This window comes from Periplaneta americana, chromosome 4, assembly GCF_040183065.1.
Source record: "Periplaneta americana isolate PAMFEO1 chromosome 4, P.americana_PAMFEO1_priV1, whole genome shotgun sequence".
In the NCBI taxonomy this organism is placed as follows: Eukaryota; Metazoa; Arthropoda; class Insecta; order Blattodea; family Blattidae; genus Periplaneta; species Periplaneta americana.
This window is the reverse complement of record NC_091120.1, coordinates 163456415-163471783: the sequence shown is the minus strand read 5'-3', so window position 1 is coordinate 163471783 and position 15369 is coordinate 163456415. Positions and strand designations below refer to the sequence as shown.

The 15369-nt window shown below is 34.9% G+C and overlaps 1 protein-coding gene across 2 annotated transcripts in view; it reads right to left on the bottom strand.

Moving 5' to 3' along the window:
* The window catches only part of LOC138698379 (glutamate receptor ionotropic, kainate 2-like), a 1224444-nt gene that overhangs the window by 177413 nt on the left and 1031662 nt on the right, over nt 1–15369 (bottom strand). For both annotated transcript variants that reach the window (XM_069824251.1, XM_069824250.1), the window contains exons 5-6: nt 6866–7041; nt 1186–1239 (exon numbers count right to left, since the gene is read on the bottom strand). In XM_069824251.1, the coding sequence (XP_069680352.1) occupies nt 1186–1239; nt 6866–7041 (230 nt within the window). The remainder of the gene's footprint in view (nt 1–1185; nt 1240–6865; nt 7042–15369) is intronic.

Here is a 15369-nt window from a genome sequence, read left to right as displayed (position 1 = left end):
TAAAGTGAAATATAAACGCTTAGTATAGACTCTCGAAATATAGATTACCGGTAAACATTTTCAATAGTAAGAATTTTCACTACGTTCAAAATCAATTAGTCGAACGTTAGTGACATGGACGGTAGCATCTTCCCCTTCACAAATGGTAAAGAGTGTGAGTAGAGGGGAAGGCCTATCAACCAAACTGAAATGGGGATTACCTGGGACCGGTTTGCAAAAGAACTCTCTGTACCGGGGTATGTGTATATGGATGCTAATTTTCAAGGAGATCAGAGATAAACTGAAGCACTTTGAACATTTTGCATTATAAAAAATGTTATTTTGAGAACTTTAACTTGAACAACATAAAGGGTAGTATATATGTCATTTAAATGCTGCTGTAGTTTGTTTAAAAATAAGCGCTCACATATCCCGTGTGACGCAAATGTTGGGGTGGGCTATGATTTTATGCCAAAACCTCAATTTTGGTTTCGGGTCCATTTTAGGCCTAAAAACTCGATATGCTTCCCCCTCAGGAAACGGGATCGCTAAACTCTAGAATTTCTAAGCCAAAACGAAGAGTTATAACTGAAGAAAAACTGGCTGGAATTGGTATATCATTGAAACATTCTCCAAAGAAATCTCTACGTCGTGTTTCAGAAGCGTTCTGAAGACCTCAATCCAAATGATTAATGAACTTTTAAAACTGAAACGTTAATGAGTGGCTAAAGCCCAAGATTTATGGCCGCATGACAACGTAAGTCAAATGAATTTCTGTAACTGAGTTTTGCAGAACATTGTTGACGATATTGTTGATCAATAAAATAATTGTGCGCATGCTATTATTAAATCATAGTTATGTGTGTTGGGCTACGAGGGAGGTTACAGATCGAAATTATCGCTGTCTGCGCCGCTCTCCGCTCGTCACCCACGCATGCGCTTCACCGGCCCAGTCCCGAGGCGGACGCTCTCTAGTACAGACTACACAATGTCGGCGAAATGATGTTGAAATTATACGGATAAGATAGAAAATTTCAACGGAAGGAGAAGTAATCATAAGAAATTCCACCGACATCTCGTCTGTTCATCGGTAATCTTCACGAATTCTAGCGGAAATCTAAGCTTGACTACTAAAATGAAAAGCCTTCGTCCTACTGAACTACATGTTATGATGATTTTCAAGGTAAAGTCAATAGTGGTACTTACAAAAGTGGTAAACAGGTAGTGGTACTTGTAGTCGTTCATCTGCAACTGGAGAATCTGTGGAAAAAGAAAAATTAAGAATGAAGTTACAATATTTACACAGTATTGTGGAAAAATGTTTAGAAGTTTGTCACGTAGGCTATAGTCTACCAAACCTCATGAATCAGAGTTCATATAAAATTTTTCTGATTTAATATGAACAAAACAATGACATTATTCCCTATAAAATGAAACATTTTAATGACGGTACTAATAAAATAAAAGATTAATCATAACAATGAAAATATTTTATATACAGGGTGTTCAAGGTGATGGATAATAATTTACAGATTAAAAGTACAAAATTACACAAACAAAGAGCTCCAATACACATTGGTCCGCAAATAAATCGTTGTCGCGATAATGCATATTTCCTTTTGAGATTCTTCGCTGACTAAGAGCAGACGTGAAGACATCCCAAACTGAATTCTACCTAGAGCAGGTGTTAAAAATGCTGTCCATGCATCTTAACGCAACGTTGTGCTCTCTGTAGTGAGCTGCGAATCCTCTCAAGCAGTCCAGAATCATTCCTTATTTGCTGATAGACACGTTCAATCCGAAACCGCAATTCCTGAAGTGTGTCCACCTCATAAGTGTAAACCAGACATTTTACATAACCTCAAACATAGAAATCTAATGGATTTAAATCCGGTGATCTAGGAGGCCATGGTTTAGACCTTCCGCTGCCTAAGCAAATACAGCATTAACGGTTAATTTGCGGACCAATGTTTATTGGAGCTTGTTTGCTTTTCAGATTGTACTCTTTATCTGCATATTATTGACCATCACTTCTGAAACACACTGCATAGCGAGACTGCTAAGGAATCTGTGGAGAAACGAAGATTATGAATATAGTTATGAGATATTCATTGCACTACGAAAATATTGTGAACATTTCTGCTTAAAAATAATGCGAAAAAAATGCTATCAATAATGATTGTTTTAGCATTTGGGCTACAATTTATGTGAGTATTCATCTTTCAGCAAACGACTATGTTTGGCTACATACTCATTTTGTGTCTAAAATGAATGTAAAATGAATTTATAAATGTTATTTAGTTATGTAGAGAAATAACTTTGATTTTGGCAAGCTCGTAAGAGACTTGCATGTAAGAAAATAGTCCTATTACAATTTTATTTTCGAAATAATCTATCACGTAAATTTATTTTATCTTTCGAATATGATATTACATTTATAAGTAGAAAGAAAATGAAGCACAAAAATGTAGGCCTATGTATAATATAGATGAAATCTTATGAAAATACATTTTAACAGTCTCAAAAAAGAGAACAAAAATAGCAGCTTTGAAAAGTCAGAACATCTGCGTACCAAAATGGGTACGTACACAAAATTAAATTTTAGAATAATTTAAGGAATTGTGTTACTGTATTCAGGTTGTAAAAGATCATATTATAGATCTAGCGATGTAAACAATAAACTGACAGGACTGAAAAAATAAGTTTTGAAATAAAAATAACATTATCTGAAAATGTTAGAAACCATACAAAAGTAAAATTCTGTAAGAAAAAGTCAGTATTGACATTGGGTGGTAAGAATAAACATGAGTATATAGTATATACTGGACTTTTTTTTAGTAAATGCTCTTGTTAGTAAGAATAAAAACATTTGAGTACCTACTCATTTTTGATTAGATACTCATAACATGGAAGCATAGTAGAATATACTCAAGCGTCCATTTTGTACAGAATATATACTCATACTTGATAAGAATAAAAGCTAGTATATTCTCATATTTATAAGTTCGTCTCATGTTATTCTGAGTATGGTTTGTAGCAGGCTCAATTCTGAGTATTTGTTGATTTGTGTTCAGTTTAAAGTTAAATTAAAAAAATGGCATAATTTATGAACGATGTAGTGCCTCATGGAAAAATATAGAAAAAGACGTGAACTTCAGAAGCCTTTAACGCTTCACAAAAGTGAATGTGAAATTGGTTAAACACGTATTTGTTATTTATAAAAAAAAACATAACCTATAAAACTATGAATGACTATCAAATTATAAGGTTAGATTGTACTGTTAAATATAATTAACAATAATTACAGTTTATTTTTGTAAAATTTTAATTGCAAAATGCAATTACTTGTAACTTTAAAATTATATATATATATATATATATATATATATATATATATAAATAACTGCTTCATAATAAAAAATACAATTAGCATAACCGGAATTCTAGAAATGGATTGTAATGTCTATATAACATCCCGTAATGACGATTTCCCAGTAATATTTTCTTGTTTCCTGTTTTATTAACGTCACTTATCTGATTCATTTTCTCTTTCATGTTTATTTATTTATTTACTTACTTATTTATTGAATTTATTTAATTTGTTTATTTAATTATTTAAATTATTTAATTAATAAATATAATGATTTATTTAGTGTATTTATTTATTTAATTAATGTATTTAATTTTTTCACTTAATTACTTATTTACTTATTTATTTAATTAATTAATTTATTTAATATATTTATTTATTTAATTTATTTAATTAATGTATTTAATATTTATTTATTTTATGTATTTATTTAACAATTTATTTAATTATTTATTTGATTACTTATTTGTTTATTCAATTAATTTATTATATTTAATGAATTAATTAAATTATTAATTAATTTATTTATTTATCCATTATCAAAATTTACAAACAGCAAAACACTAACCACTAACCACTAAAGCACACTGATAGGATGTGAAAGTTTGTAAAAAAAACTGAGCAACACGGTACAATGTGGTCAAAGACGATATATAACACTAGTCAGGGGCGGATGCAAGGGGGAGGATTAAGGGGATATATCCCCTCCCGAAATTTTGAGAAAAATACGAAACAAGAAAAAAAAATAATATTAATTTTAATTCGTGAATGTACATAGAAATTAGAGAGTTTTCCACGTAAATTCTTTTTGTTAAAGTGTTAAATTCCAAGAACTGTAGGAAGACAAAAGTCCATATAAACTTTTCTGCCTAAAAACATAGTGCGAGCATCAGATGATTTAGAAACTGCTGTTGAGGCTATAGTAAATCAGTGGCCCAATGATGTTGATGCATCTCCAGATGTCTTTCTTCAATGAATTGAAGATGTGGAGAAGAAATTTCCTTGATCAGAAAAATCTTCACCTAATACCTACTGATTTTATATCATCTTTGAACAGATGCAATGAAATTATTTTTTCCTGCACTCGCAAGGCGCTGAAACTTTTCTGGACTTTGCCTGTAATTACAGCAACACCAGAACGGTCGTTCTCAACTTTGCGGTATTTGAAGACTTACTTGAGGAGCACGATGGGAGCAGACAGATTAAATGGACTGGCCTTGATGTATATACATAAAAATGTAGAAGTAAAAGCTCATGAAGTACTGGATGAAATTTCTAACAAGCCTCGTCGCCTTCTTCTGTAAATGTCAGTCTGTCATTGTTTTTGTATTGCAGTCATTGTAAATGTTAAAATTTAAAAAAATTAAGGTTTATTTAAAAACGCTCACAATTGCCGAGGTTATATCAGCATCGCTGGTGTGCCGGAATTTTTTCCCTCAGGACTTCTTTTACATGCCAGTAAATCGACTGTTATGAGGCCTGTCGCATTTAAACACACTTAAATGCCATCGAGCTGGGTTGGGGTAGAACCCGCAACTTCCAGCACAGAAGGCTATACCGACTACGCTACTCAGGCCAACTTGTAAATGTTTGTGACTCGGAAACAAATTGTGAGTATATAAACTTATTTCTCATTACTCCATTTTTACTATCTCCTCAAATCCCTCCCCGAATAAAAATCCTGCGTCCGCCCCTGACACTAGTATATACTAACTTTTAAACGATCAAGAAGGCTGTAGAGATGAGTATATATTCGCGTTAGGTAGAATGTCTTTATTCTTACGGAAATGAGTATGTTCCAGTGGTTATGAATAAATAGGCCTAATAAGAGTAAGTGCTCATACTCATAAGTACAAACCTTGAGAAAGTACTTAAGCTTTATTCTTACCACGTATTGGCTTACGGTTCAGACACATGGGCTCTAACAGCAAGAGGGAAACAAAGAGTTAAATAATCAGAAATTAGATTTCTCAAATCAATTTAATGAGTCATTATATTCATGCTACAAGAATTACAACTGAAAGATCTCAATGTGAAATGTATTGTAGCTCTCGGAAAATTATTAATTTTCATTTTCGACTTTCATCCAATTTCAATAGAGTAATCACTGGTTCAGTTCATTCTGAGACACAATGAAATTGCTAAATACATTTTAATACCGTATATAAAGCTTTATGTATCATGTGAACCACGTGCTGGGCAAGAATCCTGACGAATAGGAGAGTAGTGGGCACAGTAAGACACAAAATATTAAGACATATGTATGCAAGTGAAATTTCAAGTATTTTTAAAATCAAGTGCAATAGAAATAGACATTAGAACATGGACTACAATAATACATAAAAGAAATGTTAATAGATAAAGGACATAATATACAATGAGTGTTTGTCAAAAATATGCAAATGTCTCACTGTTCCCATTCAGGAGGGTACAGTGAGACACCACAGTGTCTATTAACGGGCATTGAAATGATTTACATTTATTTAAAAAGAAAAGAAAGCTTGCTGCCTCTTTATCTTGCCATCTTCTGTAGCCTTATTTAGAATCATTTCGATATCTGACTTCGAAACCATTGAAACATCTGGAACATTTGGAAAAGTGAATTTTCCATGACTTTTCAAACTTTTGCAAAAAAGTAAAATGACATAAAATTTACACTGTCACACGTTAAAAGTGTTAAAATTGTTTAAAAAGGTATTTACCCTCGACAGACGGCCCGTTTCGACGCTATTTGTCGTCGTCTTCAGTGTCTCTTGAACCACTCACTGTAAATATCTTTTTAAACAATTTTAACACTTTTAACGTGTGACAGTGTAAATTTTATGTTTTTAACAAAGTGTTAACGAGAACTTTAATCAATGAAGTAAAATGAATTTTTGGTGACAACAAAGCTTATAATTATAAGAATTTAATTTAATTATTTATTATTTTTTAATATTTTCTTAAATTTTGTGAATAATTTTTTATTTAAGAAACCACTAAAATGTAATGTATCCATTATTTTAAGCTATAGTTCCTAAATTGGTTAGTAGTATGTTCATTTTTAATGTTAGTTACCGGTAAATGTAATATAATTACAGTTTATTTTTGCAAATCATTGGTAAATGTCTCCCTGTTCCCTTTACGCATAGTTTGTTTAAAAATGGCGCCATCGCTTCAAAATCAGAACAAGAACGACGAAACTTTGCCAAACATAACGTCAAATACCATAGTATTAGATAACAAAACATTCATAATTCTATTTCACCTGTATATCCAATATAACCTACATTAAACACAAGCAAAAATTTTACTTCTAGAGTGAAAATTACGAATTATTTTTTCATCACTCACCTTTATAACTAGAATCAAATCGAGTATGAAAATACTGTTACTTTACTCATGCAACATACAACTCCACTGTTACAAACATTTCAACATCAAAATTTACCATCTAATAAAAAAATGTCTCACTGTTCTCCCTGTCTCACTGTACCCACTTCTCCCCTAGTACATAAACGTGATAACTGTACTGACCCCCCTGAGGAAGAGGTGCATGTGTTCGGGGCGCGTGTCCACCACCAGGTTGTGAATCTCCTTGCTCTTGATCTCCTTGAGCACAGCGCGGTACGACTCAGGATCCGCCTGACGCAGGTGCACCTCCACGTCGCGGTTGCTGGGCGACCGCACCAGCTCGCGAAGTTTTATCAGTCCTGAAATAGGAAACATTCTGTATGTAAACACCAGACAATGCGCCTGTATCACATTTAGTACTAGACATACGTGAGTGTATATGAAGTTCTTATAATCTTCATTCCGTACAAGAACACTCCGCATTTAAACAAATGCACGTGTCTGAAGCCCTTCCTATTGGCTGTAGGACAGAGAATCTCCCTATGATGTCTAGAAGGCGACATTAAGTAGCTTCCTGTGTAAAAGAATACATGTTATACAGGATGTTTAAAAAATACGGGGCATAACTTTAGGTATGTATTTCCCATATGTAGACAATCAAAATAGTTCATTACAACATGTGTCCGGAAATGCTTCATTTACGAGTTATGGCCTTCACAACATTGAAATTCACCGGAACGTTTTTCTTTCCGCAAGTCGTTGTCATTACAGAAGATGTTCAAAATGTCCACCTCCTGCTTGAATACAGACCTCACATCGATGTCTCATTGACCTGCGAACACGATCCCAAACTCCAGGAGTATTGCGTATGTCCTCAGAACATGCCACAATTCGATTCCGAAGGGATTCCAAATCAGGCACCGGAGACGAATAAACCAATGATTTTAAATGGCCCCACAAGTAGAAATCGTGAGGGTTCAGATCAGGTGAGCGTGGAGGCCAAGCAATTGGACCACCTCTACCTATCCATCGATCAGGAAACCTTCGATCCAAGTACCGGCGAGCCGTACGACTGAAGTGTGTAGGAGCGCCATCATGCAATAAGTGAATGTGTTGACGATTGATCAGTGGAGTGTCTTCTAAAACATGAGGTATGGTGCTGATAGAAGGAGTCATGTTCATAACCTCCAGAATCTCCTCCTGTACTTCTGGAGTTGTAGATCTTGGTCGTCCCCTTCCCAAACCAGGAGAGTTAAATTTTCCATACTCGCACAGACGATAATGGAGACGTACAAATGTCTTCCGATCTGGACATTGTCGCTGTGGGTACCTCTCCTGGTACAAATGACAAGCCAGCGCAGCATTGCCGTCCGCCTTACCGTACATGTAGTGTATCTCTGCCAGTTCTTGATTTGAATACATGTCGCACAGTCTAACGCCTACACAACACTGAATGTAACCTTCGCCTCGGAATGAACTGTCAGAGTGCCCTCTTAATGTCTCCCTTGACGGAAACGATCTGCGGAAAGAAAAACGTTCCGGTGAATTTCAATGTTGTGAAGGCCATAACTCGGAAATAAAGCATTTCCGGACACATGTTGTAATGAACTATTTTGATTGTCTACATGTGGGAAATACATACCTGAAATTATGCCCCGTATTTTTTAAACGCCCTGTATATTTCGGAAGTCTTACTGGCAAATTTGCTAAACACGAGAGAGGGATACGATATTTGAAGCATTTGGAAAACTAATTAAAGCTATCACGAAAGAATAGGATTTGTAGGCGAGGTCGATGGCAGATCGTTGACAATGAGGCGTGAATGTGTAAGGAAAAGGAGATTATGAGAAGGAAAAAGAAAGTTTCGGTTTTTAATGACAATAAGCTTACTTTAAACTATCACACGACTGAATTACGTAAAAAGCTATTTAGACATATTGACCAAATCACGAGGATTCTGCGAATCCCTGAACTTTGTAGAATAAAGCTAGGAAGGATATGGCGGTGTCTGTACTTATGTGTGAAAATGGAATTTGGGCCTTAAATTGAACAGAAAATATAGAGTAGTCAGAATTGTGCTTTTCAAGACGTATAACAGACTATACCTTAAGAAACCATGTCCGCAATAAAACAATATCTGAGAAACTGCAAAATTATAATTCAGAAGTAAAAATTCCTGATAATGGGCAGAAAACATATGAATACAATTACACCAACAAAAAATATAAGAAAATATAAGAAACACCTTTTATTCCTGAGAACGACTTCTGTGTACAGTCCAGAAAAGAATAGACACAGTGATTGACGACGATTTACCATCCCTTACGGAGCTTATTTCCGAAGACATTCTGAGCAAAAATGGCATATAAATATTTGTTCTAATCTCAATATTTTCAGAATTACACCAATTTGAAGTTGTTTGTAAAATATCATTATTCTTAGGCCTAAGTCTTAAGGGTAAAAAAATATTACAGATGAAAAATGAACTATTCAGGAATATCATTTCTTTAGATAGTATTCTGAAGCTAAAAATGTGTTGTGAATTCTATAGTTGCTTCGTACAGATTTTTTTTTTTCGATTTTTAACTATAAAATTACATTTTCATAACATTTGTCACAACAATTGTTACAAATCATGCCACTTTTGTAAATTCTTTAAGACTGTATATTAGGATGCTTAATTAAACTGTAAAGAATCAAGTTGCTAAAGTTGAATGATTTGTAACAATTTTTGTGATAAATGCGTAAGAGTGATGCAATTTTTAGTTAAAAATTGAAAAACAAAATCTGTACAAAGCAATTAATAACACATTTTTAGCTTCAGAACAGTAGCCAATTAAAGAAATGTCTCTTCTGAATAGTTCATTCTTTATTTGTAATATTTTTGTACCCTTAAAACTAAAAAAATAAAAGTATTTTACTAACAACTTCAAATTAGTGTAACTCAGAAAATATTGAGATTAGGACAAATGTTTATACGACATTTTACGCTAAGAATATCTTCGAAAATAAGCTCCGTAAGGGACGGTAAATCCTCGCGAATCACCCTGTATTTTCCATTTTTGTAGGGAATGTACGATTTAATTTCTGTATTTTCAACAAGAGTTAAAGAAAATAAGTTAAAAAAATTACAACATTCACTGCCTATTAGAGAGAAATTCCATTTTTTTAAATCGGGTAAAACCTATCATGAGACAGATGATAATTTTCAAAGCAAATCCCTGATCCAGATAGTCTGGCGTTAGTATATATTGTCGAGAGAAAGTTAGCAGTCTCCACTTGTTAAACCTGGAAATACTTCTGGGGAGGAATGCGTTCAGTAACAAGGTGAGAGCACAAAGACAACAAAACCCGCAAAATTCGAAAGTTTAGAACTTGACGAAATTGCGTTAGCGAACTTACAAAGAGATCTGAACCAACTTGGAGCCACAATTTCTCTGTTCTAATAGGGTTGCTCTCTCTTACCACGGATTTGAAATTTCGGATCATGCATTCTTATTAAGTACGGTATCGCGATATCAACTCAGAGATAATTCTTTGAAGTATGACGAAAGCGGATAATTTTATTTGAATTTGCACCGTTATCCTAATCACAGCGTCAGCTTCTCATGCAGGAGTTCCTGCAGTTAAAGATGATTTTAGGAAAAGGGTTTCCAGGTTACTTTGGATTCATTCCTGATAAGACAACCTTACTAAATCATTAAGTTTAAACATTCCCGTCTTGAAAAATAGAGTAACGAGAACTTGTAAAGGAATGCCTAAATCAGCGGTGACCAAAGCGGGTGTCGTTATTACATCGTGTAATCACAGACATTCAAACGGGTACGAGGAGTTTCCTGTACATTGCTGTGTGTTTCATTCACGCACTGAAGGCAAGCAGTGGCGGTATCATGTCGCTCTACAAACTCTGTCTCTACAAGCAGTAAGATGTGCGTTCGTCAAGAATGAGAAGGAGAACTTTTTTTTGTTGTCCTGTCGGACAAAATGCAATATGTTTACTTTTCTCAACGGTTCAAGTAGAAGTGTATGAAAACATTAATTGCCACGCTGAATAATAATATTATCATTGTCATTATTATTACTATTATTATTACTGACCACTAAATATGTGTTTCTATAATTATTCTTCTGTACGTGCATGAATATTGATATTTTTAGATATTGTCCCTAGAAGGATAAAATTATTAGTTTTTATCTCAATTTTATTCTTCTTAATCTTTAGATGGGGGTAACTATTTATTAGTTATTCATTTAATAACTAACTTACTGGCTTTTAAGGAACCCGGAGGTTCATTACCGCGCTCCCATAAGCCCGCCATTGGTCCCTATCCTGAGCAAGATTAATCCATTCTCTATCATCATATCCCACCTCCCTCAAATCCATTTTAATACACTCAGGGACAAAAAAAACCGGACACTTCTATATTTGCTTGTATTTTGTTGCCAATTATTTCAAAATGAAACAAAACCCATTTAAACAAAATAATGTTTCATTTAGCACCTTATATGACAACATTTGAAAAAAAAATCTCTGATGAGAAAATTTACAAAAAATTACAAAGGGCATATAACTATGGCATCGTTTGGTGTAACTGTTTTTTCATTTTATGGTGCCTTAAACATTAAAAACTCTTTTTAGTAACGGGTATTACCCCCTCTGGCTTGAATAACTGCATCCATACATCTTGGCATGCTCTCAATTTGGTTAGCAATGTCTTCTTGAGGAATAAGTTCCCATTCTTCGCCAAGTGCTCGCCTCAACTCTTGTAACGATTCTGGTCTCGGTCGTCTATTCTTAACACGCCGTCCCAGCATGTCCCACACGTGTTCAATTTGGGTTCATGTCTGGACTCCTTGCTGGCCATGGAAGAACATGGATTCCCACTTCTTGGAGATAATCTCCGACCGCATGGGCAATATGCGGCCGTGCATTATCATGCATTAAAACAAAATTATCGCCTACAAATTGGCCAAATGGCACAACATGATCAGCCAAACATTCATTTATATACCTATCTTCCATTTTCAACAAAAACCAACTGTACGAGCATCCGTACACACTCCTGCCCAAACCATCACTCCACCACCTCCATACGGCACATTTTCGGAAATGCAACACTGTGAAAATCGTTCTCCCCTCCTTCTCCAAACTCTTTCACGTGCATCAGGTGAGCACAGATTGAAACGGGACTCATCGGTGAACAGAACACAGCTCCACTGTCCATTTCTCCAATCCCTGTGATCATTTGCAAAACGCAGTCGTTCAACTCGATGCATCCTGAGAAGTCTGGGACCAGTTGCAGGTCTACTTGATAATAGTCCACTTGCTTTCAACCTCCTTCTAACTGTTTTGGCCGAAATTGGGCGTCCATGCTTTTTAACAAATTGCTGGGCTACACTAGTAGCTGGCAGGTTGCGCTCCCTAAGAACTCTCAACACCATATACCTGTCTTCATTTGGATTTGTAGCTCTTGGACGACCCGAACCTGGTCTTCTGGTATATTCTAGGGTCTCTCTATACCGTTTTATGGCATCATGGGTTGTGCTTCTAGCCATATTCATAACACTTACAATGTAACGTACACTGCGTCCATCATCGTAAAGGGCTACAGCTCGAGCCACATCTTCAGGTCGCATCTTGTTTTAAGACAAATGTTACAATCCCACTTAAACTCAGAAAATGTAAAAATAAAGAAATAACGAATGATAACGATAATGAAGCACAAAATGTTTGAGAAAAAATTGTTATAGCTGAGACTCCGAAAGCAAAATTGGAATATTTGGTTGTAATGGCTTGTTTATGAGACAAAAAACAATCAACAGTGTATACACGTCTCCATAACAGATGGCTACCATAATATTGTATGAGAAGATAATGTTTTGCAAAATACCAGCAAATATTAAAGTGTCCGGTTTTTTTTTGTCCCTGAGTGTATTATCTTCCCATCTACGTCTAGGCCTCCCTACAGGTCTTTTTCCCTCCGGCCTCCCAACTAACACTCTATATGCATTTCTGGATTCGCCCATACGTGCTACATGCCCTATCCATCTCAAACGTCTGGTTTTAATGTTTCTAATTATGTCAGGTGAAGAATACAATGCGTGCACGTCTGTGTTGTGTAACTTTCTCCATTCTCCTGTAACTTCATCCGTCTTAACCCCAAATATTTTCCTAAGCACCTTATTCTCAAACACCCTTAACCTATGTCCCTCTCTCAAAGTGAGAGTCCAAGCTTCACAACCATAAAGAACAACCGGTAATATAACTGTTTTATAAATTCTAACTTTAAGATTTTTTGACAGCAGAATGGATGATAAAAGCTTCTCAACCGAATAATAACAGGCAGTTATTCATTTAAAAGAGCCTAATAATATTGTAGAAAAACTGATTCAGTATTATGTGCCAACGAACTTTAAACGCCAGGAATTGACAAGTCTTAAATCATAGCCAAGAAGAGAAAGATGACATAAATAAATGTAAGGAAGTCAGTTACCTAATGGGGTTTGAAATATCTCGTGCTCTAAAGCCCTTTAATAGAACAGAATTTCTCAAAAGAGTAATGATTAAAATAGCTTAAATAACTTGTCCATTAGAAGTTTTTAATTTTGAAAAACTATGAATTTCTCGACCAAGTATCGAGAGAAGAATTAAGAAAATTCCTGATTATATTCAAGAGGAAGGTTAAAAAAAGAAGCAAGAAAAATCGTATATTATTCACTGGTTCTTGATGACAGCAGTGACATTACTGATACAGCAAAGCTTGAGATTTTTATTCGCGGGATTTATCAAGATGTTAGGACAGGAACCACCACTGATTGTAGTTTTCATGCCAGGTACCTTTCCTCCGTCTCCTTACTTCATAGACTGTCTGTCGCATGTAATCACTGCAGCTCGAGTTTTGGTCACCGCTAGCCTAAATGCAAAGTAATTGGCCCTATTCGAACTGTACGGATTGCGCCTGCAAAATGTTTGGGATCCAGTTTTCTAGACAATTTATTTAGGGAAAAATGAGAGTACCGTAGAAGAGGGTAAAGTGGATCAAAATTTACAATTTTTTAATGATATTGAGGTTATGCAATGGAGCGAAGCTCCTCAGAAAATAGTATTTTGTCGTCATAAACTTCACTTATGAAGACACGTTACAAGAACTGAATTACAATTTATAAAAAACTGTTTTTTTATTTGGCTTGTGATCGAAGTTACTTGCTTAAATAGGGTAAAGTCGATCACCATTGAATTTTTAGTTTAAGATCGATTTTAAAATATTACGGAGTAAAGTCGATCACTGTTTATGTTTTTAAAAAACAAATTAAGTGTATTACATATATTTTATTTGTTACAAGGGGTGTAAAAACAATAATAATCTTCAATATATGCCTATAGCATTATATAGTGTATCTTTTGTTACTGTGATCATACTATTCGATACAATTAGGCCTATAGTTCTCCAGTGTACAATCGTGACTATGATTGCCAACTTATGATACATAAAAACACATTTTAATACTTCACCTACCAACAAACAAAGATTTAAGAATTCAAAATTTACATTGAAATACCACCCTTCAATTATAATCTAAAATGCAATTAAACATTGCTTAGGTTTATATCAGATGTTATTTGAAATCTTCCCCTCCTCATGTCACTTCAGAAACTACGTTGTTCCCATAGTCAGGTAGAGAGGGGTATACAAAATATGTTCCTTTGGCAGTGCTTCTCTCACGCAAGAAATTCACCATAATTTCGTCTTCCTCTTTCCCCACTATGCCATTAATATAAGCTATACTATGACACTTTTCTGTTCATAAGTGATAGTTGGAGGTATTTATTCTTCCTGCTGGTCCTATCTGCTTCGAGTAGGTCGATGGCATGATCGACTTAACCCTACAAAGGTACAAGTTTTCTTAAAATAATAAGTTTCAATACTAACATTTACGAACTGCAAAACTATTATTTCAGGATACAATCTCCTTTCACTGCTGACTATAATTTAGAGTTTGTAAGACTTTGTTTTCATTTAAGAGAAAAAGTTGAAAATAACAATTTTCACTTCAACGGTAATTACACTGCGTACCCATTGTTTGCATTCGGAGGCTTTTTGTTGTCCCTCTGGCTTACATTTGCAATGTCAGGCAATGAAGTCAGCATAACTAAATTTTAACAAGTAACTGAGAAAATATATAATTTTCAATAAAAATCGCAAATGATCGATTTTACACCCACTGATTGACTTTACACACTTCTACGGTACTTCGAGAAACCTACAAACATCTCTGTACATCACAAATTTGTTGTAGTCGGTGGGATATGAACGCTGGTCTTTAAGCGTGGTAAGCCAAACCTCAAGCATTAATCTAACGATAGAATTGATTATACAATGAATGGAGAATTCCAATTCCTCAGAGGCTTCTTCAAGGAGATTTGTATTCAACAGACGTGCGGGATTAAAATCCTTAGATTAGACTGTCCGGACAGCACTGTCCTCTGTCAACAGTAGCCGGCAGCTTCGGGTCAGTGTTTTCTCTGTGGGAATTGAATTTCTGACGATGCGTGACACACAATTCACTTACTATTCTTACGTCATCATCGCCTTCTATTTGCTCCTCCATTTTCATCCCCTTACTCTTTTTTTCTAGAAGGGAGGTGGAGGGTTAGATCTTGAAGATGTGGGAAGTCGAAAGAAAAA